Source organism: Oculina patagonica, chromosome 8 (genome assembly GCF_052425735.1).
Source record: "Oculina patagonica isolate OP01 chromosome 8, crgOcupat, whole genome shotgun sequence".
NCBI classification, from domain to species: Eukaryota; Metazoa; Cnidaria; class Anthozoa; order Scleractinia; family Oculinidae; genus Oculina; species Oculina patagonica.
In genome coordinates this window covers 30305669-30330646 of record NC_135765.1, presented here as the reverse complement: position 1 = coordinate 30330646, position 24978 = coordinate 30305669, and the positions used below count along the sequence as shown (strand labels likewise).

The window sequence follows — 24978 nt, the reverse complement described above, 5'->3', positions numbered from 1 at the left end:
ACGTTCATGGAGGACGGTTGGAACAGAGACAGGATCGTTCCAACCGTCCTCCATTAACGTAGTTTAAATTGTATTTCACCCACATCTAACGACACAGTCTGAAGATCAGTTAAATATAAAGATATTTTTTTAATTAGTGCGTCTGCTGATGACAGTAACTGTTTGCAATTTGTTTAATGAGCTACTAAACAATATTTTAAATAAACATATCTTTCGATTTGCTGTTATCTAAACATTCGCAAGCTTTTATCGGGATTATAATAGAGATTAATATTAATCCGGATTATAATATTAATAATAATCTAATCCTTCCAATTTTTTGCCGTGCCTTAATCTATTACTGGATTATAATAATATATTACTGGATTATAATAATCTATTACTGGATTATAATAATCTATTTCTGGATTATAATAATCCTATTATAATCTATTATTATTATAATCCGCGGATTAATATTAATCCGAGTTGTCCTGTTTTTATCATAGTATTTTAGTAACGTTTTTAGCCTATTTTGTAAATATTATTGTTAATTAGCTCAGCATTTTTTAATCTTAATTTTCATGTAAATTTCCGATTATTGAAATTTAGCTCAGTATTCTGTTTTATCTTTTTAGAGTTTTCATGTAATTTTTGAGTTATTTTTTTCAAAAATAGCTCTTAGTCGTCGTGTCCTTGTAATCAGTCAGTGGGTCAGTGAAGTATGTGTGTTTGTCACACCAATCAGATTTCAGGTACTATCGGAACCAATCAAATTGTAGTTTATAAAGGGGAAGCAATCTGACACAGTTGTAGTGAGCGATTCGTTCGAAGATTTTAGATTTGTAGGAGGCGGAATTGGTGAGTTGTGAATTACCCCTGGATTAAAAACTGTTTTCGTAACGCTCGCCTGCTTACAACGCACACGCCGTGAGCAAAAGGCCCAACACTAACTTGTTATTCGTCTTATTCGAGCGTACGTTTGGAGAGGCTAGCTTTCCTGACCGTAGTAAAAATTACATATAACATTTGCACAAAGTAGATTTGAAGAATAATGTTGTCATTACGTTTGCCGCCCGCTTTGCGAAGTTCGTTGGGAAATTGGAAAGTTTGTTACGAAGTTGCCAAATAGGTTGCGAGTTTGCGAATCAAATTGTGAGCTTCGATACAAAGTTCCCAACTTCGTCCCGAATTTATTAAAACCTTCTGTAATTATGTTATCAAAAAGGGCTTTGCTACGCTAAACTGTTGGAAACAAATGCCATAAAAATAAAAAAACTTTTATGTTCGGCGAGCCGTGAACATGTTGTCTCGAACAAATTAGTCTTCCCTGTCGCGTCGCGTCGGCTTCGATTAAAATCAATTTTTACATATGGGTAAACCATCCAGTTTCATCCGGTTTACAAACGCAGAAGACTTGAAATTGAAGACACTGAAGATTATGCCTCACAGAAATCGTTAAATATGTGTTTTCATACAAAAAAAGTTAAAATTTGACCAAATTTCTACATGCATAAAATTTATTTATCGGCAAATCACTTGCGTGATCGCTGATGCGAAACGTTGTCTTGCACTTCAACCTTCCTTGACTAGTTCTAAAATCATCGAGTTCACAAATCGCCATGACTTTCGAACAACATGTCTCGTTTATTCTCAACTACCAAACTTGAAAAGTTCAGTCGGGCCGAAGTTGGGAACTTTGTATCGAAGTTCGCAATTTGATTCGCAAACTCGCAACGTAATTGGCAACTTCATAACAGAGTTTCCAATTTCCCAACAAACTTCACAAAGCGGACGGCCAAAGTAAACTGAAATCAACTGTAAAACATCTCGTTCAAACATTTAATGAACCGGTACAAGTATTAACTTTGCTGTTAAAAGTAACTACGATCGATAGCAAAATCACAATAAGAGCGTGCCATTCCGTGACAATTTGATAACTCAATTAGTTCTTGTTTGCTGAAGAATTTACGTTGTGAATGAACGAAAATCTTTGTTGAACAGTTCTGATAGGAAACAAATACCCCAGGTGTACTGAGCTTTAAAGAACTTTCCCGAAGAAAGTGGTTTTTGATTTGATTCGTTTATTACTTCGTTTATTATAGTACTTTTCGTTCAATGTCTACCGGTATATGGAGACGTGGCTTTTTCGAGAAAAACAAGGGTATCGTGTTACGTTCGTTTTAAAAAACAAAGGTATCATGTTTCAAAAGTGAGAAAAACAACAGTATCATGTTACAGTGTTTGGCAAAAAGCCAAAAGTATTCCGTGACAAACAAAAGTAACACGTTACGGTTGCTAGAAAGCTAGCAACAAAATAACCGCTTTAAACAGAATAAGAACGTGCCATTTTGTGACATTTTGATAATTGAATTAGTTTTTGTTTTTCAATCAAATTTTGTGCAAAAAAGTGACTCCGTGGGCCGCCATACACAAATAGCTCAACCCATGGCATAAACCATCCCAATAGGACAATCACCCAGTTTCACCCCAAGCCACCCCATAAATTGAAAAAAATAACTCCTGCACGCTTAGCGTGCCTATGTTTTTAGATGCAGGGCCCCTCTGGATACCAGCCTATGAGCTGAATGGGCTACCCTGCTAAAATAAAGTTTAACCTTATCTAAAATACTCCCATAATAATGCAAAGTCTGCTTCATGACTGAACGTTGTCCAAGACGTTTTGAGACAACTTCATTCTCGTCCCCATAGCCCATAGGGCTCTTCACAAAGGATTGCTAGTCCTAGATTCTCGGCGGAATGCGGGTCTTCATGTATGCAGTCGTTATGTTTCTATAAACTGTGTGGGAGTCTTGACTTCAGTTCAAGATTTCTTTGTTTTAAACAGCCAATCAAACAATTCAGAGTGTTTCGTTTCTACTGCCCGTTAGGAGAAACAAAGCGGCCTATTGGCACAAAAATGAGACTACTTCAGTTCGAATCTTATACTAACGGTACCCTTCTTAATTGTCAGAAAAGTGGTTCTACAACTTAAACAAGACTGAAGAATGCCAAAGTTTTTTGTTACCGAGTCCTTATGTTCCATTGATAAAAAACAAACATAGTTATTAAGTTAAGGTACCTTTCTTAAATTTTGAACTTAATTTTTTTGAACAAATGTAATGAAGTTGGATTTAATTTCTTAGCTATGAACACTTGCGTCGCTATGACGCCCACGAAAAAATATTTTAGAACTTAGAGTTCAACACAAGGGCTAGGTTATTTATACCTAATCGACGACACATCAGGGACGTATGATGGAGCCATGGTTTCAGCAAAAATACCCGTGGTGAGACTAAACGAACAGGACATGCCACTGAAGTGTCCAAAAAGTTTCGATAAGGGTAGTGCCATCCCTAAAGTGGGTCAAAAATTATCTGAAACATTGTGCTGAAACCCTATAAGATTAATGAAAGCACTTGATCTGCGATAAACAAAGCAATTTCATGAGCCCCATCCAGGAAAGAATGGCTATGAAACTGTCGCAGATTTCTACCCTTATCTTTTCCAAATGAAATTTACCTGACGACGAACTACTCTGTTTAACGGGTTTGCTGCTTGAAACTGGGGAAGATGATTTTCTCCTTCGGTTAACGCGTTCATCGGAAGGACCTTTAAACAGGAAAACAATGTATATCATTAACATTTGGAAAGTATCGCTGTCTGTCACTTTATCATTTGCCTACTCAGCCTATTTGAATAAATAATTTTCGATCGTGAACAAGTTCTGATCTTAACAAAATTCAGTTCTAAAGAAAACCAGATTTTTCAGCGAAAAATTTCGTTGAGTTAGTCTAACCCATTTGAAGGTAGAGATCAAAAGTGTCACTGGGAAGTTGTAAAAGGGATAGTCACTTGTAATCAAGTATGAACTGGGGGGGAGGATGACGTTTGAGGGCAATGTAGAGGACCTATACGCTGCGCCTAGACCGTCAAAAATGACACTATCGACGAATTACTGAAACACTAGACACCATTAGATTCATGCTTACTACTGACAGCAAACTGCAGTTTGTCGTTTGGCAATATAGAAGTTGTGATAATTTCTGCATTAAGATTGAAGCAAATAAAAACAAACAAGAACCCTGGTGAATACTTTCCAATTTGGCCGTAGCTGAATTTCATCGATGGTTAAAGCGTTTTTTTTTTAATGGCGAAAAAATTGTAATTCACCAAATGATCAAAAAATGTTAATACCCTTGGTCTGTACATAAGGAGAACAGAATGCCCTGCAGGAATTCAAGCTAGAGCTAAAACATAATCAAACTGGCCAGGTTACCTTCATCGGAAGACAACTCTTCTTCTTGCTCCGCTGGCAGCTGTATATACAAAAACAGTAATAAGGTCAATTTCAACTATTAGCCTACATTTCTCAGGAAAAAGCAATTCCCCAAACATTCTTTTTAGGGGAAGTCTTGGCTATGATCCTACAACTTGCAAATAAATCACTTTGGGGTATCTTTCAACTAAATCAACGGGCGAGTTTGGCTGAAACAAGGACAACTTGTTCTTAAAATTTACAATTTTATTGTTCGTTTCATTTGGTATGGCATCCATTAACGTGAAATTTTTTGCTGTTTCACTAGTATGAGATCATTTCTGAAAATAAATTACTTTAACCATTGGCGTTGCCATATTATAACTTTTCAGACAAAGCATTTTTAAATTCAACTCTGGTGCAATGTTCTTGACGTAGACCTACAACCCCAGCGAAAAATAGTTGGGAAGGCTATAAAAACTTGCCCGATTACAGAGAGTTCTGAATTAAATTCAGCAATCTCCATTTCCGTGCTGCTTTAAGATCCCCCTGTACCCCTCTTGGCCTCTATCAATGTTGTTCCTTACTTTACAATCTTGTGCGTGTAATGTCACTATTAGCTCAAGATTGAATAGGGGAGGGGAGGGGAAGAACAAAGTGCAAAGCTTCCCAACACTCTTGTCTAGGGTCATAGCTGCTTGACTCACATAAGATCATTTCTATAAAAAAATTATTTCAACCTCGGACATGTTCCATTTATTTCAACTTGTTTTTATTCAAGTAATTTTCCGTTTTCATTCTCAAAGAAAGCATTTTTGAATTTACTCTGCAAACAATTTTCTTGGTAACTTTTAATTTCTAAGTGATGTCATATTTTTATCGCCAAAAATGTGTAACAGCCATTTATTAACAACTTTACCAAAATTCCCTTGTAAACCAAAAATATTTAAGGCTATTTACCTGATCAGCGAACCACGGGTAAAACTGCTTGAGACGAACTGTGTTGTCCGGTGCATCAGGACACTTGGCGCAATAATTGTTCCCATTCTTTGTGTTGACCAACTGCGTCTCATCCCAGAGGTGCAGGCATTCCTCTTCTTTGCAACTTTCTGCCTTGTGTCTGCTGCATGTATAGTTAATTGCATCTTCTTGACAACAGACTGGACACATGAAACTTATTGCACAGCTCATGTTCTTTAGCCAAAAGAAGTCCTTGCGCATGGACTCAAGTATCGATCCCAGTTTCCCACGCACCTCACGGGCACACTTCAAATCAAAGGGGTTGTCACCATGACTGTCATTCCCTCTGTGCACAACAACTTTAATGAATGAGGAACAGCACTGAAGGATTAAAGAATAGTTTCCCTTTTCAAAGAGGAAGAAGAATCTGGCATAATTTTTGAACAGGTGAGCATCTATACGTTTTTCTTTGCCACACTGAAAACCCTTTGGTAACTTTAGTAACAGTCGGGGGAAAAAGCCAAGCGGAACGTGACCAGAATCAAATTTAATAAAAAGAGGTGAAATTTTTGGAGACCTAACCAAGTCCTTTATCCTCTCTGGTGGATATGACCGCAACATGGATGGAACCAGATACTGATTAGCAGATTCATTTGATGAAGACAAATGACAAAGCAAGCTGAATTTCTCCATAATTGCGATAAGACTCTCTTTGCTGTCAAGCCAAGGAGCCCAAACATGTTTTAAAAGTTCTTCCTCCAGGATTCCTTTCTCCTCAAGCTTCTCCCAATGATCTGCAAATTCCTCCTCATGCTCAAAGGGTTTGACCGTTATTACTTTCTTGAACACGTCAATCAACCACTGAGGGTCCAGAATCACCAATTTATCCAGCTCTGGAGTGTTATCGAAGTGAATCACAATTCTCTTGTCATGCAAAAAGTTCAGAAATGTCCGGAATTCTGTATCATCGACAATATTGCATTCTTCAGATGCAATCATTTTTGCTGTCTCAAGAGTTATCCATTTCTTGCCACTTTCTCTCATAGCTTCAAGTTCCTTCTCACACTTCAGCCACTTGATTGGAATGGCTTCTTTCATTTGCGGTAGCTCCTTAGAAACCTCAAGAATTTTTTCACGCAAACGCAAGACTTCTTGACACTCGGATCCATGACCCGACTTGGTGTTATCCACAACAAAGAAATCATACAAGTGGGATTTATACAGTTTTTCCCGCAGATCCCCATATATTGGTTTGGCTAGTTTTTTAGGATCACACTGAGGTCCACCATAAGGTTTATCTGCATGAGTAAAGACTAAGAAAACTACAGGAAGTTTCTGGTTCTTTTCTTTCTTTTTCTGTTTTTCCGGTTCAGAACTGTCTTTATCGTCTTTATCACTTTCTTGTTGACTCGCTAAAGAAGCCACAGAAGACATCCAAAAATCTAAACAATCAAAATTAGTTTTAAAATCACTGCTGACTTCTGGATCCTTGTACAATCTCTCTTTCAGGATAGGTTGTGATGCTGTTTTGGGATCCTGGCTGAGGTCATTTATGAGAAGGTAGATTGCTCTTGAAGTAAGAAAAAGTGGATGTGTTGTATAGTAAACTGATTGTCCTGCAAAATCCCACAAAACAGAATATACATCTTCGTTTTCTACTTGATTGTCATTTTCATGAATCTTTTCCATCTCAATTTCTACATTTTTTGGTATGCTGTCTTCTTGTTCTGGATGTCGCGATGTCTGAACAGATTCTGGATCGTCTGGGTTCTCTTCAAAGTTATCATCTTGGCTACTTGTGCTTAATGAAGAAATGGATGTCATGTCACTAGTATGACTGCTTGCACTAGGTACAACAAATTCTACAGCTGCCAAGACGGAAGTAACATCATTGCTTGGACTTTCCGAGACTGTGTCTTCCATAGGAATTTTGCCGGATTGCAAAGCTTCTGGAATTCTTTCTTCGGGATCTGGAGCTCTTTCTTTTCTTTCTTTTTCTTCTTGCTCTTTCAAAATTTTAACAGTCGCTCGTGCTGCATGGTGCTCAAAGGAAATAGGTGTCTCCGAATTTGTTTGTTGCTCCTCCTCCCCTACCTTCCAAATCTCAGTTGTCACTTTGAAATGAGAAGGACCAACATCTATCCCTACAGTGCTTTTCTCGTCTTGGTTGAAAGGTTCTCCCCTGAGTGACTTCTTTAAACTGGTCTTTCCTGAGCGCTCCTGACCAATCAACATGACTGGCACCCTCTTGTCAAACGTCCTTCCCTCAGCTAAGGCCTTGTTGTAGGCTGCCAAAGCATCAGGGCCTCGTGCTATAATCTCTGGAGGTACCTCTGTAGATAAAACAACTGGTAAATGAACCTAATATCAAGGAAAATATTTTAGATTGTATTTACACACTCTAGTAAAGGTTTTATTTTTACCAAAACGGATTAAAGAAACTTTTTTATTAGGAAGATGTTCAGTACGTAGCCTACTAGTCACACTGAATTAGTCAAACGTAAGTTGCAAGCCTATGGGCTTATAGACCTATGTTTGCTAATATAGAATGTATTTATATACACTAAAGTTTTCGATAATAAGATCACCATTAGTTTTCAGTACAAGCCAAAGACTTAACAACACCCAGTTCTAATGCAGTTGTTTACACCCTGATGATGAGCTTAATAATCGAAAACGTTTAGTGTTGATTTTTAAAACATTTAAACCTTTTTTTTTTCCAAAAAGCATTTGACTTTCATCTAATCAAAGGCTTGATATGCCAACTTGTAAATATCAGGACAAGGGTTCTATAAAAGGCGACATATTCCTTTGTTGAAACTAAGAAACTGTGTAATAATTACCTGGAGGGTTGTTGTGAAGTCAAAGGGGGGGGGGGGGGTTTGGGGGAAATAGGGATTAATCACAACTGGAGAGAGGGGGTTGGATGTAAAATTTAATACTAGATGGGGGATTTCATTTTTTCCCTTGATAATATCAGTAGGTGAGGGGGTGAAATTAATTTTTGCTTTGTGAGAGGGGGATGAGACGTTTTTTTCCCAGCCCCCTTCCAGGTAATTCTTGAACAGTCCCTAAACAAAGACTATTATTACATTAATAGCTCTATTAAAAATTCAAATCTGGAATGTTGTCATTACTCAAAACTGAAGATGATCATTGAACAATCAAAACAACAGATCATAGCCACGACAAGGCATTTTATAATTTAACATCCATTTTCCTGGTAAAAAGTCAATGCTCAACTTTCATTATAATTATGTGAACATATTTGACATCTATCATAAAAGTATATTATTCTATCAATCAGTTGCTCTTCCTTGCCCACCCCTTTCACCGCTACACATGTTATTAAGTGGCAGTTTTAAAATATAATAGTTCTAACAATAAATTCTCAACATACCTCCTTTATTAAGCCACTCAGCAAGAGCATCCAGAGAAGGCATTTGAAGCTGGAGAACTAAATTCATTTCAGTGAGAATGCGAACCTTGGTCTGTCCCTCATCATTACCACAACATTCTTTGATGCACTCCAGTAGAACATACCGGTACAAGTGATCATCTCCATCTGTTTTGACTTTCTGCTTGAATGTTGTTGATATACTCTTGATAAGGGCCACTGCTGTTTCCTGGCATCGTGCTGTTAGCATGCCAAATACAAATGGAATCACCTCATTTAGTTCATGGGAATATCTTCCTTCAGCAACTAAGAGGTCGGGAGAGGTTTCTTTGTCTTCTTTGTCGAGAAGCTGACAACACAGATAAAATGCTGCAAAGAATTTCTGAAAAATTGTGTGTAGAAAACTGTAACGTTGGAACGCTCCTAGTGTGGTATCTCCAGAAAGAAATCCGAATCCAGGTAAGTCGGCTGAATAGCTTCCAAGCTCCCTTTTATCAAAGTCCAAGTTGCCTTCACGCAAACCATTCAAAGCTATCCAGCCAAGGTGTTTCAGCTGAGGTTTGTAAGCTTCAATGAGATCCTTGTTGTTTTCGTTGTTCTCGTTGTTTTCTAATCCTTTCTTTTGTATGTATCGTCTTAGAATATACTGTACTATTTCCATGAACAGTTCAGTTCCAGTTTCTGGAAAAACACCTCTACATTTATCGCAAACAAGGCACAGAAGTGCAGTGTTCAGAGGGTTTGCCGTCATTTCTTTCAGGTTTTTGTCATTTTTCAATTTGGACGAGAGCTTTTGGGCCAAATTTTCCATGGTTTTGAAGTACTTGACGATAAACTCCCGTGCATCTTCTTCGGTAAACCCTTCGATCTCCAGCAGGGAGTCACAGTATCTTCTTATCGTCACATTTATTTCAGCCTTGTGCTGTGCCGTAGCAACCAAGCGACATTTTGGAAGTACTCTGCCCCAAATGATATTGGCAAACATTGGCAGTTTATTCACTGGAACCTCGTCTAATCCATCAAGTATCAGCAGTACCTTAGACTGGTTGTGGCGAATGAAGTTGAAGAATCTTTCCCTGTCGTCTTTCGTAACTTCTTGAGGCAGAAGTTGATCATCAATGGCCTCCCATAGGTCAGATTTCATATCACGACACCTCAGTAACAACACTATTTCGAACCTTGGGAAGCAATCGTCTTCCTCTTGTTTGCCTGTAGCCCAATCATGAACAAGCTTTTTGCAGTACGTTGTTTTTCCCATACCAGGTTTTCCTTCAATGAAGACTGTTCTCGGTGGTGGACATGCGCATTTTCCGTGGCATTTAAAGATCTCCGACATGTTTACAGTTCTGGTTTCCGTTGTTTTCATGCTTTTTTTTCTTCTGGCCACTTTGAGTCTGGTGAAAATATCATCAAGATTAAACTGGAACTTATCATCCCACAGAAACGGTGCAAGCCATCCCTCACGGACTTTGTAGAGTTGACGAATTCCATCAATAATCTTAATTGGATTAAAAACATCTAGAATTAAATAGATAAAAGCCACATTGAGTACCTTGTCTATCCAAAGATAAAACTGTAAACAGCCTGAGATCTGGACATTTAATAACAAAAGACAAAAAGAAAGTTAGCAAGAAAAAGAAAAAATAGAAAATTACCGTATTTACTCGATTAAGCGTCGCCCCCGAATAAGCGTCGCATTTGGGACAAAAAAGTTACCGGTAATAGGCGCCGCCCCCGAATAAGCGCTGCAGTCCCGATGCGGCGCTTGTTCAAAGAATTGTGTATAACTAAAAATAGCACTACAATGCAACTCTAAAACAGCCTTGGAAATTCCTTTTCATCAAAAGCAATGTTTTGCAGTTCAAGTTATTATGTTTTACCGCTCGCCCATTCTTTTTTTTTATCCAAAATTCTTACAATACGTAGTTTTGTTAACGTTTTGAAGGGCTTGAACTTTGTCGGGACAGCAAGCACAACTTTTTTCTTCCGTAAGAGACGGAAACTGACAATCAAAATACCCTTCTTTTAGTCACTGTAGAAGTTTCGTCTAGATGACATTGTTTGTGGCGTCCAATTTTTAAATAAGCGCCGCCCTCGAATAAGCGCTGCACTTGAGGCACGAAAAATTTAATAAGCGCCGCGGCGCTTATTCGAGTAAATACGGTAACTTTGAGTCTGGTGAAAATGCCCCCAAGATGAAAGTGAAAGTAGTGAATCCAAGGAAACCAAACGACCCAAGTCCCGTGGTGTTTGTGGAGGTGACCAATTTTATCAATAATCTCAGCTGAATCAAAAACATGTACAAAGGAGCAGCCCTTTTCCACAGGTTATGGGTGGCTGGTGGTGGTTGGCGGGTAGCAGCAGTGAGGTATTTGGAGCCTTGACGTCATTTTCTCCCTATTCGCAACCAAGCCTTGGAACAAGGTTTTTTAATGGCGGCCGTAAATTATCGGAAATAAACATTAAAATAAAACGACTTCTGATGTTCGTAATGGATTGAAAATTGGCAAGGTGAGTAAGAAAGTCAAATTGTACACGAAAATGTAAAAAAATGGAAATCGAAAATTTGATCGTAGTAGCACTTTAAGACAACTCCACGGCGAAAGCCTGTTTTTCTTCAAAAATAACGATCACATAGTATCTGAAATGTGCATATTTTCTTCGTCATGCAACCAAGAACACCTCCAAATTAAACCAAAATTCATTTCCGGTGGCCAATCTTGCCATTTTTGCATAGAAGTCACTATGGGGAGAGGCTCAAGTTGTCGCCTTTTTCATACCTACAGCTGTAGCTGGGGGATTGAGAGTGTTTTTTGATCTTACGAGCTCAACACGAAATTGATAAAAAATACTTGTTTGTTCAGTTGTGATTGGCCAAAAACTAAAATTTCCTAGCAACGGTAGAAGTTCGATCTTCCTACCGAGTGTTTTCTTAATTTGCACTGTAAAAACAAATACAAATTAGTTTAGCATCCAGGAGTTCTCGTTTGAAAAAAAAAGCTTGGTTACCCATGTGGAACCAATTCAAATGCGAAAGAGTTAATATACGAAGTAAGCTGCTTTCATTTTTATAGTAGAAATTCATGTATCTCATGACTAGACTGGACTTATTTAATTGGACTCAACTCCACAAGATTCCACGCGACTGAAGTAGAATAAACTTGACTCGACTGGAGTAGAATTAACTCTTAACTGCACTAGACTGGACTGAATTAGAATCAACTGGAATGGAACACGACTGCACTCTGCTGGACTCAACTTGACTCAACTCAACTTCACTGGAGTAATGAAGTAGTATTGTTTTCCCATTTTCTTCTTTGTTTTTTCTATAGACTTAATGTTTTTGTTTAATAACGAGCATGCATCAAGTTGTATTGTACACCGTCTGTAAACTATACTTATACAACTCCACTCCACCAACTCATTTTCACTTGACTGCACTCAACTGGACTCTACTCAACCAGGGCACAAAATTGCGCCTACTGCAAGCGCCAATGCGACTAAATTTTTCCTGATTTTTCACTTTGGCGACCAAATCCTAAAAACTGGTGGCGAGAAGAATTTGCATTATCGTCCTCAGTCAAACCACATCCAATCGTTCATTTCATCAAGTATTGCATAATTCGTAACAAAAAAACACCACGATAAAATCTTGCTTTATCTGTCAGAAAACCTTAGAAAATCTGTCATGTGTTTTCCAATCGAGTGACATTATTACAGGCAGGCAACTTTCTTTCTCAGTTTCAACAGCCATGAAAACAGTCACACAATAAATTTTCCTTCTGTCTTTTGTGTTTCGTGTTGTATTGAAGTTTACAAGGCAAAATGGCTCAATTCAGAATGTTTAAATCCATTTATGAAGTCAAAAACATTGTAGATTGTTTGCTCCATGCGTGATGTTTACGTTGTACATGCGCCCACATTAATAAGATCAGCGGTTTCTTCTCGTACTTTATGTAAGGTCACCAAAAGTCTTCGCAGTTCTTGTGCTTCATATAGCGTACACAAAAAGCCATTAGAGATTGAAATTAATTCAAGTAAGGTGAAAATAATCCATTCTAAAGGGTTTATCTAGTAAAATGGCAGAGTAAAAATGTTGTATTCAATTATTTACTTTTTTGGCGACCAAATTTTTGGAACTGGCTACTGGAAAAAAAAAAGTTAATTTTGTGCCCTGCCAACTCGACGCAACTCGTCTGGAATAAAATGAAATCTACCAACTAGACTGGACTGAATCAACCCGACTCGACTCAACGTGGCACAAATTAAGTAGAATCAACTCTATTTGACTGGACTCGACGCAACTGAAGTAGAATAATCTCAACAAGACTGGAGTAGAATCAACTCTACGACTAAGTACTGATAGCACACAAATAAAACTTCTACCCAATGGCTAAGTTTGAAAAGATTTCACTAACACTGTACGATCTAACCATCCTAAACACATTATAACTGTCATATAAAATTTATTTGTCATAAGCTTGTAGGCTTGCAACGATTTCTTACATTGATTTTCTTACTGTCTTTCAGCATGCTTTTATCTAGCAAACAGTTCAAGCTGTATTCAACTTATTCCAGTTGGCCTTAATGATTATTTTTTATTGTATATGTATTGTTAGTCTAGTGTTTAGTGTTAATAAAGTTCTTTGCCCTCAACCTGATATGTGCCTTATGTCACTTTTTTCAGGGTGTCTGAAAAACCCGGAACCCACCCGGAACACCATTTTTTACCGAATGGTGATGAGGTTATGTTATGGGCCGCATTTTCTCACTCGAACACTCACTCACTCAATCACTCACTGGATTCTGATATCAAACCGCAATTAATTCATCATTAAACGAGAAACGTGCTGACAGAAGGGCCCTTTAAACGCATTCAGCACAAGTCAATCAGAAACAATTTATTCTTCAACCTCGTTCCAGGGTCTCTCTCTTTCAGGGAACTAAATTGGATTTCACAAAACAAATCGAAAGAGGATCACTTACACTTATCCTCTGGTGATAAAAGAGAATAGAATTCGCTCAACGAAGCCTCAGAGCATAGGCTATCAATGACCCATTCACGTAAGAAAACATTCAAAGAAGCGTTTTAGTGAACACAACATTCATGCACGTTTTTGTTTCGCGTCACATCATCTTCGTGTCACGTCATCCGTTCTTGATCTTTTTGAGTCGTGCAGAAACGCGCATCTTTCTCTCAAATTTTATTCGATGCTAAAAAAAAAGTAAACATATTCACAAAACAAATTTACTTAATGCTAAAAAGATTCAAAGGTTACACTTAAATATTTTTGTGATAAAATACGGAATTGGCGCTATGAACTACATACTGTTACGCTTAAACTGTTATAAAAAATTATGACGCTCGCCTTGTGACGTGTTTTAGCCAACACAACATCCACGGCACGTTTTTGTTTCGCGTCACGTCACCTCGTGTCACGTCATCCGTTTTTTTTTTCGACTTTTTTGCTTGTTTACAAGCGAAAGTAGGAGAATAACAGTTATGTTAGGGAAAATTTCACATTCTTGTAAACTCTCAAAGGATTTTTTTAATTTCTCAAGGGACTGTTTTAATTTCTCAAGAGATTACTTTCAGCTGTGGGTGATCACTTGCGATATCGTGGAAAAAAAACGTGACTTGTCACATTTACAAACGTTATATAACAATTTAAAAAGTGACATGTCAGCTTTCTTATCTCAACGCACGTGTGTCTGAAAGGCGATTTATAAAAAGCGTCGCACAAACAATGGATTGCGTAACTAAAACACGAATAAATAATCACTAGCACTTACATCGTTTAAAAAGTTACAAACGTCAAAAATAAACCATACCAAAAAAACTCGCTCTTTTCAAAGATATTTTTTAAGTTAAAACAAATGCAAGAGATGGGGGCTTCTTTTAGCTTAGGAGCGGTTAAAAATTAGGCCAAATTTGGTCGCTACAAGCGCCATTCTATTTCGTCATCAGCCTAGGTCGTTGCATGAATCGGCTTTACAACATGCGATCGTATCGACGCAGTTCGAGTGGAATTTCAGTCAAAGGCAGCAAAATTTTTTCGTATTTCATCTTCAAATATAATTCGAAAGCATTCACTGTATATATGGCTTTTGTTTAATCCTTCTTAAGCCCACGAAGAAGCTGTCTTGATATCCGACCCTCGCAGAGCCTAGACAAAACGCAGCTTGAGTGTATCGATTTGTTTACGCCGCAATAATATGCGCAATGTTTTCTCCGACAGTAGTCGGAAATATCCGTATTTTTTTCGTGCTTTTTCGTCGCAAAAACAAAGCGTCGAACGCATATTTTGTTGTTTCATTTGCTAATTTCGCTGCCGTAATCAATGTTAAAGTATAGAATTGTCAGATCTCGGTGAAATTTGCACTGTTTATTTGTGTAATGTTGAGGAATATGTGTATAAATACCCGGCGCGGACGAGCCATTTTTGACAAAATTATATGGCTGCATTTCCTCCGCGAAGATAGGAAATTGTTAAACTAAACTACAAAGCAACTGTAATGATAAGTTCGAAGAACAATGCACAGGATAAACCTTCGACTCATACTTCATGCAAAAAAGTCGGTATCTCGAAGAGACTTTCATTCATCTTTTTGAGTCGAGCAGATACACGATGTGTTCGGGCGTATCTTTTCTCTCAATTTTTTCCGCTGCTCAAAAATAACGCTATACGTGCTGACAGAAAAGTAAACATATTCACAAAACAAATTTACTTAAATGCTTAAAGGATCAAAGGTAATACAATAACCAGTAAATATTTTGGTTGTGAAAACTGAATAGCGCTACGACCCCTGCGAGCACGAGCCATCAATGACGCGACTCACGTGGAAAAATAAAGCAAAGTGAGATTGCTTTACGTTACTGGACACTTATTTAGAAAAAATGCGGAGGTCGGCACTTCGTTCATCGAATTACCATGAGGTTGCTCGAAGAGCCTTTGATTTTTAAACACAGATAATAAAAAAATTCAAAATGAATTTAAATAAATTTAAATAAATTTAAAATATGTGTAAAAAAAATGACGTTCTCTTGGCTCGTTACGCAATTTTTTCTCTCGTTGGATTGCGTGACGAGCGAAAAGAAGGTCTCCGTCGGCAGCGAATAGAAAGCTGAACTGGACCAACTCATTTTCACTTGACTGCACTCAACTGGACTCTACTCAACCAGGGCACAAAATTGCGCCTACTGCAAGCGCCAATGCGACTAAATTTTTCCTGATTTTTCACTTTGGCGACCAAATCCTAAAAACTGGTGGCGAGAAGAATTTGCATTATCGTCCTCAGTCAAACCACATCCAATCGTTCATTTCATCAAGTATTGCATAATTCGTAACAAAAAAACACCACGATAAAATCTTGCTTTATCTGTCAGAAAACCTTAGAAAATCTGTCATGTGTTTTCCAATCGAGTGACATTATTACAGGCAGGCAACTTTCTTTCTCAGTTTCAACAGCCATGAAAACAGTCACACAATAAATTTTCCTTCTGTCTTTTGTGTTTCGTGTTGTATTGAAGTTTACAAGGCAAAATGGCTCAATTCAGAATGTTTAAATCCATTTATGAAGTCAAAAACATTGTAGATTGTTTGCTCCATGCGTGATGTGTACGTTGTACATGCGCCCACATTAATAAGATCAGCGGTTTCTTCTCGTACTTTATGTAAGGTCACCAAAAGTCTTCGCAGTTCTTGTGCTTCATATAGCGTACACAAAAAGCCATTAGAGATTGAAATTAATTCAAGTAAGGTGAAAATAATCCATTCTAAAGGGTTTATCTAGTAAAATGGCAGAGTAAAAATGTTGTATTCAATTATTTACTTTTTTGGCGACCAAATTTTTGGAACTGGCTACTGGAAAAAAAAAGTTAATTTTGTGCCCTGCCAACTCGACGCAACTCGTCTGGAATAAAATGAAATCTACTACACTAGACTGGACTGAATCAACCCGACTCGACTCAACGTGGCACAAATTAAGTAGAATCAACTCTATTTGACTGGACTCGACGCAACTGAAGTAGAATAATCTCAACAAGACTGGAGTAGAATCAACTCTACGACTAAGTACTGATAGCACACAAATAAAACTTCTACCCAATGGCTAAGTTTGAAAAGATTTCACTAACACTGTACGATCTAACCATCCTAAACACATTATAACTGTCATATAAAATTTATTTGTCATAAGCTTGTAGGCTTGCAACGATTTCTTACATTGATTTTCTTACTGTCTTTCAGCATGCTTTTATCTAGCAAACAGTTCAAGCTGTATTCAACTTATTCCAGTTGGCCTTAATGATTATTTTTTATTGTATATGTATTGTTAGTCTAGTGTTTAGTGTTAATAAAGTTCTTTGCCCTCAACCTGATATGTGCCTTATGTCACTTTTTTCAGGGTGTCTGAAAAACCCGGAACCCACCCGGAACACCATTTTTTTTTAAACACAGATAATAAAAAAATTCAAAATGAATTAAAATAAATTTAAATAAATTTAAAATATATGTTAAAAAAAATGACGTTCTCTTGGCTCGTTACGCAATTTTTTCTCTCGTTGGATTGCATGACGAGCGAAAAGAAGGTCTCCGTCGGCAGCGAATAGAAAGCTGAACTGGAGCATACTCATTGCTTAAAACTACGCAATCAAAGTTTCAAGATTCTTACTTAAAGTTCCGAAGCTGACTTATAAGAACGACTCAAACACTTAAAAACATTTAGAAAAGTCTCTTATCCGAGGAGACACATTTTCCCTTGAAATATAAATATCACTAAGAACAATGTATCGAAAATAATAGTAAAAAAAAAAAAAAGATAGACGCGCTTGTTATAAGTACGTGCGACAATTCGGAAGTGGAAGGTGCAAATTTAATGCAGTGCATTGGTCGCTTAAATAAAAGAAAGTTAACGGACCCAAGCCCACACAATATTAATGTCAACTGTTTAATACATTGTAGTGAATTAACAACATACAACTTTAACTGGCGAATGGTGCCTTTTTGCGTTTCTTTTTTGATGGCTAGCTTGTCAAAAAACATTTATGATAAGGTCAATAAGCGAGTGCACGTTTGCCCACAATAATGATTAATACAAACACACAAGTCCGATTTTCGGGCTTAAAATGAACAGTGAGAGAAATCAGTTGGTATGCCTTCGATTCGATTCACAACGGAACCTTGAACTTTAGACACTTGACTAAAACAAGGGAGAGTAATTTTTGTTCGATGCAAGTAAATCATCAAAATTTCCCACGGAAAAAAATTCCTGTGGCTTTACATGTAACGCTGTTTAGTCTATAACTATTGTCACAAAGTATTTTAAAGTTGCCATTCTTCGATCTTGGTGTGGCAGGGTGGGGGAATTACGATAGAAATTAAAGTTGCCATTAATCTTTGTAAAAATTGAACTCTGCGCGAACACTTCTGTAGTGTTGTTACCTAATATGGGCATGCATTAGGAGCCCGGATGTTAACACACGAGGCAAGGAATGAAATCGATTCAGTGCATGGAGCTGACACCGCGGCAGAACGTCTACGCATGCGCTGAATTTAGCACTTCCGGTCATCTTTCCAGTCACTCAACGGGCTTCACTCGCTACGCTTTCGGTTCAAGGTCAGTCGTGGCCCACGTTTTAGTTGTTTTGCTTTGTGAATTGCGGTGTTTTAATCTGCTGTCATGGATTACAAACTAAATATGACCGAAACAATACTCGATAGATTTAGAAAAGGTAAGTCGTGGATTCGCTGAGGCTTTGATTCTGAATTTGAGCAGCAGATGAGCTTAAATAAGCTTAGGTTTATCACACAAGGCGAGAAGGCAGAGTTTTACTTGCCAGTTTTTCTTGATCGATTATTAAACCTTGACTAAATTCATACTTTCCTATCCAGTAATTTGTTGCATCATACCTCTACTAACTATGGTTGCATGTTTGTGTATTTTTTAGCTTTAATTGTTTTCAGCTCTACATTTATTTAACCTAACACTTCGGCCTAAAAAATGACAGCACGCCGTCGCTTCGTTTGTTTTTCGTTCAGCAGAGGTATAAAAACTTTTTAAAGTTTTTTTTTTAAATAACACCCGGTAGTGAGGTCCGCTTTTTAATTATTTGGTTTTTGGTTTAAACAAGTTTTTAAACTAGACAAGTTTTGATTCTGCTTTTCCTTTTAGATTGAGGAGAGATAACCGGTATGATTGTTTGAAAGTTTGGTAAATTGAACGCCATGTGCGAATCTGCAAGCTTCATGTTCGCGCGTGAGGCAGCCACACGGACTGGAAATGTGGAAAACATCCGCCAAATAGAATAATATTTGACCTTGCGAGGAGGATTAAGAAAATCAAATTGCCTTTGTCTTGAATGGAAACACAATTTTAACTTGTTTAGCTTCTCGGCCAACAGCCTTTAATCCAGCAAAAACTCCAGGTAGTCCGGGAGTATCGAAGACTCAATTCATTCATGTTGAACCAAGCAAACACTGAGCAAATGTTGTTTTCTTGCTCAGTGAAGGCAAGAATTATCGAAAGCCTAAACTTAAAAGTTCAGTGCTTCTTTATTTTGGTTTTATGTTGTTTTTCTTTCTCATTTGTCGCCCCTTAATTTGCGAGCAATTAAAGCGAGCAAAGTGATAGACACAGTCAAAACGAAATTGCCGCTGTCGACTGTCGAGCGCTTGCGACCTGTAAACTTCAAGCATCATTTTCAATGTTGGTGCAAGCAGGAAACCCTATGGTGCAAAAGTATGAAGCTACAAAAAGAAATAAACTTTTGAATTAGACTATTATTTTCCTTAAGTTTCTTTGCTATTTCTTAAGTTTTGTGTTTGAACTTCGCGAGACGAGAATTTTGTATTTACGCGACTGGATTACATAGTCAACCGGAAATACAAAACTGACCGGATGTTAATTTTCCACTCATGCGCAGTGCGTTTTGCCGCGGTGTCCATGGAGCTAGTGTTTTGAGAGCATGAATTAAACAAGCGTTCAAAAAAATCATTGTTAGAGCCACTCACCGACCATTACAACTTCCATATTAAATATGGAAGTTGTAATGGTCGGTGAGTTATCGGTAGTTATTACATTTTAATAACTACCCCTGACATCACATCTGACTGCTGCGGGCAAATTGTTACTTGAAATTAAATCAAATTAAACTTGGTATACTATGACGTTTTTCGTTGTTCTTTTCTCAGACAAGGGCCTTAAGAAATATCATAAAATCTTCGGGTCATTTTTGACAGCCTTTCAGATTTCAGATTTTTTATTATTTTTGCTTACTTAGATGGATTACGAACCTTTTCGCAAAATCCTCAAGAGCCTTCGGTATTCTTTTTATTATTTTTGTCATTATTTTTATATTTTAATTTAATTTTATTAAATTTTATTTTATTTACATTATTTTGTTATTTTAATTCATTTTGAATTTTTTATTATCTGTGTTTAAAAAAAATGGTGTTCCGGGTGGGTTCCGGGTTTTACAGACACCCCTTTTTTCAAGGGGACTGCTAACCATTGTAACTATTTCGGCCTAAGTAACTTAAACTATGGCTATTTGAGAGTCCCCCAAAAATGTATCAGTTAATTGAAATTTTTGACACTTTCTTCACTATTAAAGTCCTTATTCTCATGCTGCTGGGTAAATTATTTTATAATTTAATAAATCAGTTAGCTTTATTTTCATTTTTTAGCCCATATGCTACCAGACAGCACCCTGAAGCATAACACTTTTACATGAAAGATGAAAGATGTCGAAAAGTCCCTCGAGGTCGCATGGGCCACCATCGGAGATATCCAACAAGAGACAAAAACATACAAGGACTCTAAAAGCTCACACCAGAAAATGCTGGACTACCAAGCGCAGAAAACACAACTACTGGAAACACAGCTCGCCATCGCTCAAACTGAAGCTTCTTTGCTCGCCAAAAATCTCCGCGCAGCAGAAGAAAACCTTGTTGCCTTAGAAAGCTACACAAGGAGGGAAAACCTTAGGTTTGTAAACATCCCGGAGGAACCAAGAGAAGATTGCACCGAGGTTGTTCTTGATATCATCCAAAACAAGTTAAAAATCGGCACTGATGGCTTACGTTTTCATGCTGTCCACCATGTGGGAAAACGACAAACACATAACAACACCGCGCCATTACGACCGCGACCCATTATCGCACGGTTTGTGGTAAGAGAGGATAAAGACGCAGTGATGGCAGTCAAAAACCGACTCAGAAACTCCCAGAAATACAAAGATGCGTACATCACTCAAGACTACGCAAAAGCAATCCAAGAAGAACGAAAAGTTCTTATCAAAGCTATGTTCGCCGCGAGAGATCTCGGTCAAGATGCAAAGGTAATTAATCGTACCCTGTACATAAACAACAAAGATTACAACGCTCAAAACATTCCTAAGGATTTACTCTCTGCCCTTGAAGCTTAATATAGCTCTTGTTGCTTGAAGCTTAATAGAACTCTAGCGTAATTTAAACGGACATCGTCTTGCTATGCATACATTCTTCGCATAAATAGAGCCCTTCGCGGCTACATTTCAGCGAACAACTAACCCTACCATAGAGGTTAAGTTTTTTTTGTTTTTCCTTCGTTGTTTGGCCCCGGGTCTATGTCTATGTTTCGGTCGTATGTACTTATGTGTAACTCATGTTCTTTTTGCCCATTTGCTTTGCAAAATCAATAACTACAATCACTTGCTTTGCTTTACATTAGTTGGGACATAAAACAACGCAAAATGCGATTGCGATATTTCATCTTGGACCAAATGTGCAGATCATTTCTCTGTTCCTATCCTTTATTAAGGAAAAATGAATGAAATTAACGATTTAAATTTAAAATGCCTGTCTTTAAATGTAAGAGGCCTGAATAAAACTTTTAAACGCCGGTTAATATTTCGATGGCTGCACAGACATAAACAACATTTTATTTTTCTGCAAGAATGCTATAGCACAAATTTATGCACATCGAAGTGGCAAAATGAATGGGGCGGCAATGTGTTTTTTAGTCACGGCACAAATCATAGCAAAGGCGTGATGATACTGATAAACCCTTCACTGGAATACTGGCAGTATTTTAAAACATTAGATTCTAAAGAAACAGACCTTAGACATGAAATTCTATGGAACAACCGCAACATTTTAATTGACAAGAGGCCAGTTTTTTATAATAATTGGTTCACTCAAAACATTGTTCACGTGCATCATCTATTGGACGAACAAGGTAATTTCTACGATCTCGCAGAATTTAAAACCAAATAACCTGAATGTGCCGTTTACTACCTTCTACGGTCTCATCGACGCCATTCCTAACGCATGGAAAAATAAAATAAAACAGCGCTTCCAAATCGAGAGTAACTCAACAAACGGTAACACAGCCCTGTCCACAAGTTCAATTTATTCTGCTATCTTGACAAGCCTCTTCAAACCACCAACCTCTCAAAGTAAAATTCTGCATCATGGCTTTACTGAAAACAATGTTCAGAAAGTTTACTTACTACCTTTTAAGATTACAAAAGAAATTAAAATCATAATGTTTCAATTTAAAATTATACACAACATACTACCTACCCAAATGAGTTTATATCGTGACGGTATCTCAGAAAACGATACCTGTCCTCTTTGCAAAAACGAAATACAACCTTGAACCATTTAATAGTTACTTGCATCAAAACGACCTCCTTTTGGAAAACTTTTCATAGCTGGTGGTACGAGAAAACGCACGAAACGATACGCTTAGATCAAAGTAACATATTGAACGGCTTTTTTGAAAAGACATCGCACTGGCAGCCTCTAAATTACCTTATTCTACTAGCGAAATATTACATTTTCTGCACAAATGGTCTACAAGATGAACTTTGTTTCCAAAGCTTTCTACTACGGGTAAAAGACAAAATTATTTGCAAATACTTAGGGAGATCGCAATTGCAAAAAAATCATTAGAAAATTTTCAGCTAACATGGGCCTTTATTTTGTAAATCTTAAAATTATAAATATAGTGTAAACATAAATAACCGTTTAAACATCTGTTATAGCTTTTAGAATTGTATGTGGCGACTATGATTAGTAAGTGCATATAGGGAAAAGACAATGTTATGTCAAAATGCTGTAATTAAATGTTTGTAAGTGATGTAATAATATATTGTAGTCTATTGAAAGTAATGTAAATAATATACTGTAAGCATTATCCCGTAAATCTACGTAAGTACTGTTCTGTAAGTTTTGTTGTGTATTATTAACTAGTAATAGTTCTCACTATAAAGCTATTTATATTATATTGTTTTTTGTCGCCTTTAATTATTAATGCTGATGGACTGCACAATTAGGCTTCTTTTTTAATGTGTCATGAGGAATTTCTTGTTGTGTGACACCGTTACGTCCTAAAAATATTCACAAGTTCAAGTCAAATTATATTACCTAGCGCGCGTAAAATTAATAACACCTAGCGGAAATAACACATAACACATTATTCGTGATGACAACACACAAGCTTATTCCTGGGCTTATAACATTCAAAATAAACTTACAATAATTTCCAGGCCAAAAAGCCTAAAAAATTCCACGAGTAACAAAATATGGCACAAGATTCGAGAAAACAACCCACTCTTTGGATCAAATAATCTGACAGTTTGTTAGCGAAACGAATTACGTTGTACCTTGTTCTACATGACAAAGTTCACGCTTTTGTTTATTACTCGTTGTAACTTGTAAGATGTATACGATACAACAAACCTCCGAAAGCAAACCTTACAAATGTAACGCTTGGAACATAGGTAGCCGGCACGTAGCCAAGAACACGAAACCAATTGCTCGAAATTTTTCGACGTATTACTAACATTTGCTTCAAATACCACTTAACACAACCAAAGCAGAGAAACCGCTCGAACAAATCTGTGAACACGCGTAGGCCAAAACCAGAAAACAAAACGCTGCTAGCAGATGGTGAAGCTCGAAACGCGAAGGTGACCAAACGCGACCTCGTGGTTGCAAGTACCCGACACCACCGTGCGCGCTTGCAAAAATATTACCCGTCACGACCGTGCGCGCCTAGTTTCGTCAAATCGAGAATGCTTCGCCCACTACAGACACATTTCTTACTTTTTCAACAAATATTCATTGTCCTTGTATGTATACACCCGGGGACTCCTAGTGTGCCTCCTCGGGTTTTGGCCTCTGGGCCAAAACCCTGCAGGGGCAATAAAGGAAAAAAATAAAATAAAAAAAATAAAAAAAACTCAAAAAAAAAAAAATAATAACACTTTTACAATTTTTCTTGTGAAGTGCCCGCATATCACTCTACTAAAAAGGAAACTTTTTACCTGGCCCTTTCCCCTAACAAGACGCTACACTACATACACCGGGCTGGTTGACCCGTCTGATAAATTTTGTGACCCCTTGCTTCAAAAACTTAACTGGAGCACTGTTAATGCAGTTGTCTATTGAACGAGAGCGTATCACATGACACTCGTAAAAACTGGGAATATGAACAAAGAATATGAATATACTATATCAGTTCCACATACAAATTCAAGGGAGGATGTGTTGGAACTGTATAAAACTTTTGTTAAAGCTTCAAAAGTCGTTTCACTGTAAAACGAATACACTCTTTTTTTTATATAAGGACCTTTTTTAAAAGAACATTGAGACTGAAAAAAGGGCAAATTTTAAGAACATGCCCAAGCCTGAAATTTGGTTATAAAAAAATTTAAGTTTTCCTTTTTGTTGTAAGTGAAAAATATAAGTACCAAAATGAGTAAATATTTATTTGAATACTGACCTTTAACACAGGGAACCCAAATGCTGTATTAGTTATTCATAATCTTAAAATAAAAATGTCCTTATTTACCTGCGTTCCTGTGTTTTTTTTTAACCGGTTTTGAGGCGCGTCGTATTAACATTGCGACAGATCGATTACCGTTTAAAACTCGCAACGTAAACCGTCTAAACCGCTTTCGCTCTGATTCAAATCGCCCCCAAAACCGGTAAAAAAAAACACAGGAACGCAGGTTAATAAGAACATTTTTATTTTAAGATTATGAATAACTAATACAGCGTTTGGGTTCCCTGTGCCTTTAACCAACAATGTCATCACTCATTTGTGACGTGAACGTGGACGTACACTGTATCGGTTAGGTGATTGATTTTAATGCTACACCACTTGGTTTTAAATTTTTAAATAAAAATAACATTTTAGACTTAAATCTTTCAAAAAGTTACAAACATTCAGTCTTGGCCAAAAATTAGAGGCTCTTATATATATCATATGTCTGAATTTATCAAAACCAAGTCAAGGAAATTTTCACCGTCTTAAGCGCAAATCGCTGTAAACGCGTTTTATCTCCAAACTCGATGATATAAAAACTAAAGGGAATGTCAGTCTTTTTTTCTCT

General features: G+C 37.3%; 1 protein-coding gene across 2 annotated transcripts in view; it reads right to left on the bottom strand.

Annotated features, from left to right (window-relative positions):
- The window catches only part of LOC144664458 (uncharacterized), a 33866-nt gene that overhangs the window by 3514 nt on the left and 5374 nt on the right, over positions 1-24978 (bottom strand). For both annotated transcript variants that reach the window (XM_078525579.1, XM_078525580.1), the window contains 4 exons: positions 8598-10112; positions 5198-7530; positions 4259-4298; positions 3502-3591 (listed from right to left, as the gene is read on the bottom strand). In XM_078525579.1, the coding sequence (XP_078381705.1) occupies positions 3502-3591; positions 4259-4298; positions 5198-7530; positions 8598-10112 (3978 nt within the window). The remainder of the gene's footprint in view (positions 1-3501; positions 3592-4258; positions 4299-5197; positions 7531-8597; positions 10113-24978) is intronic.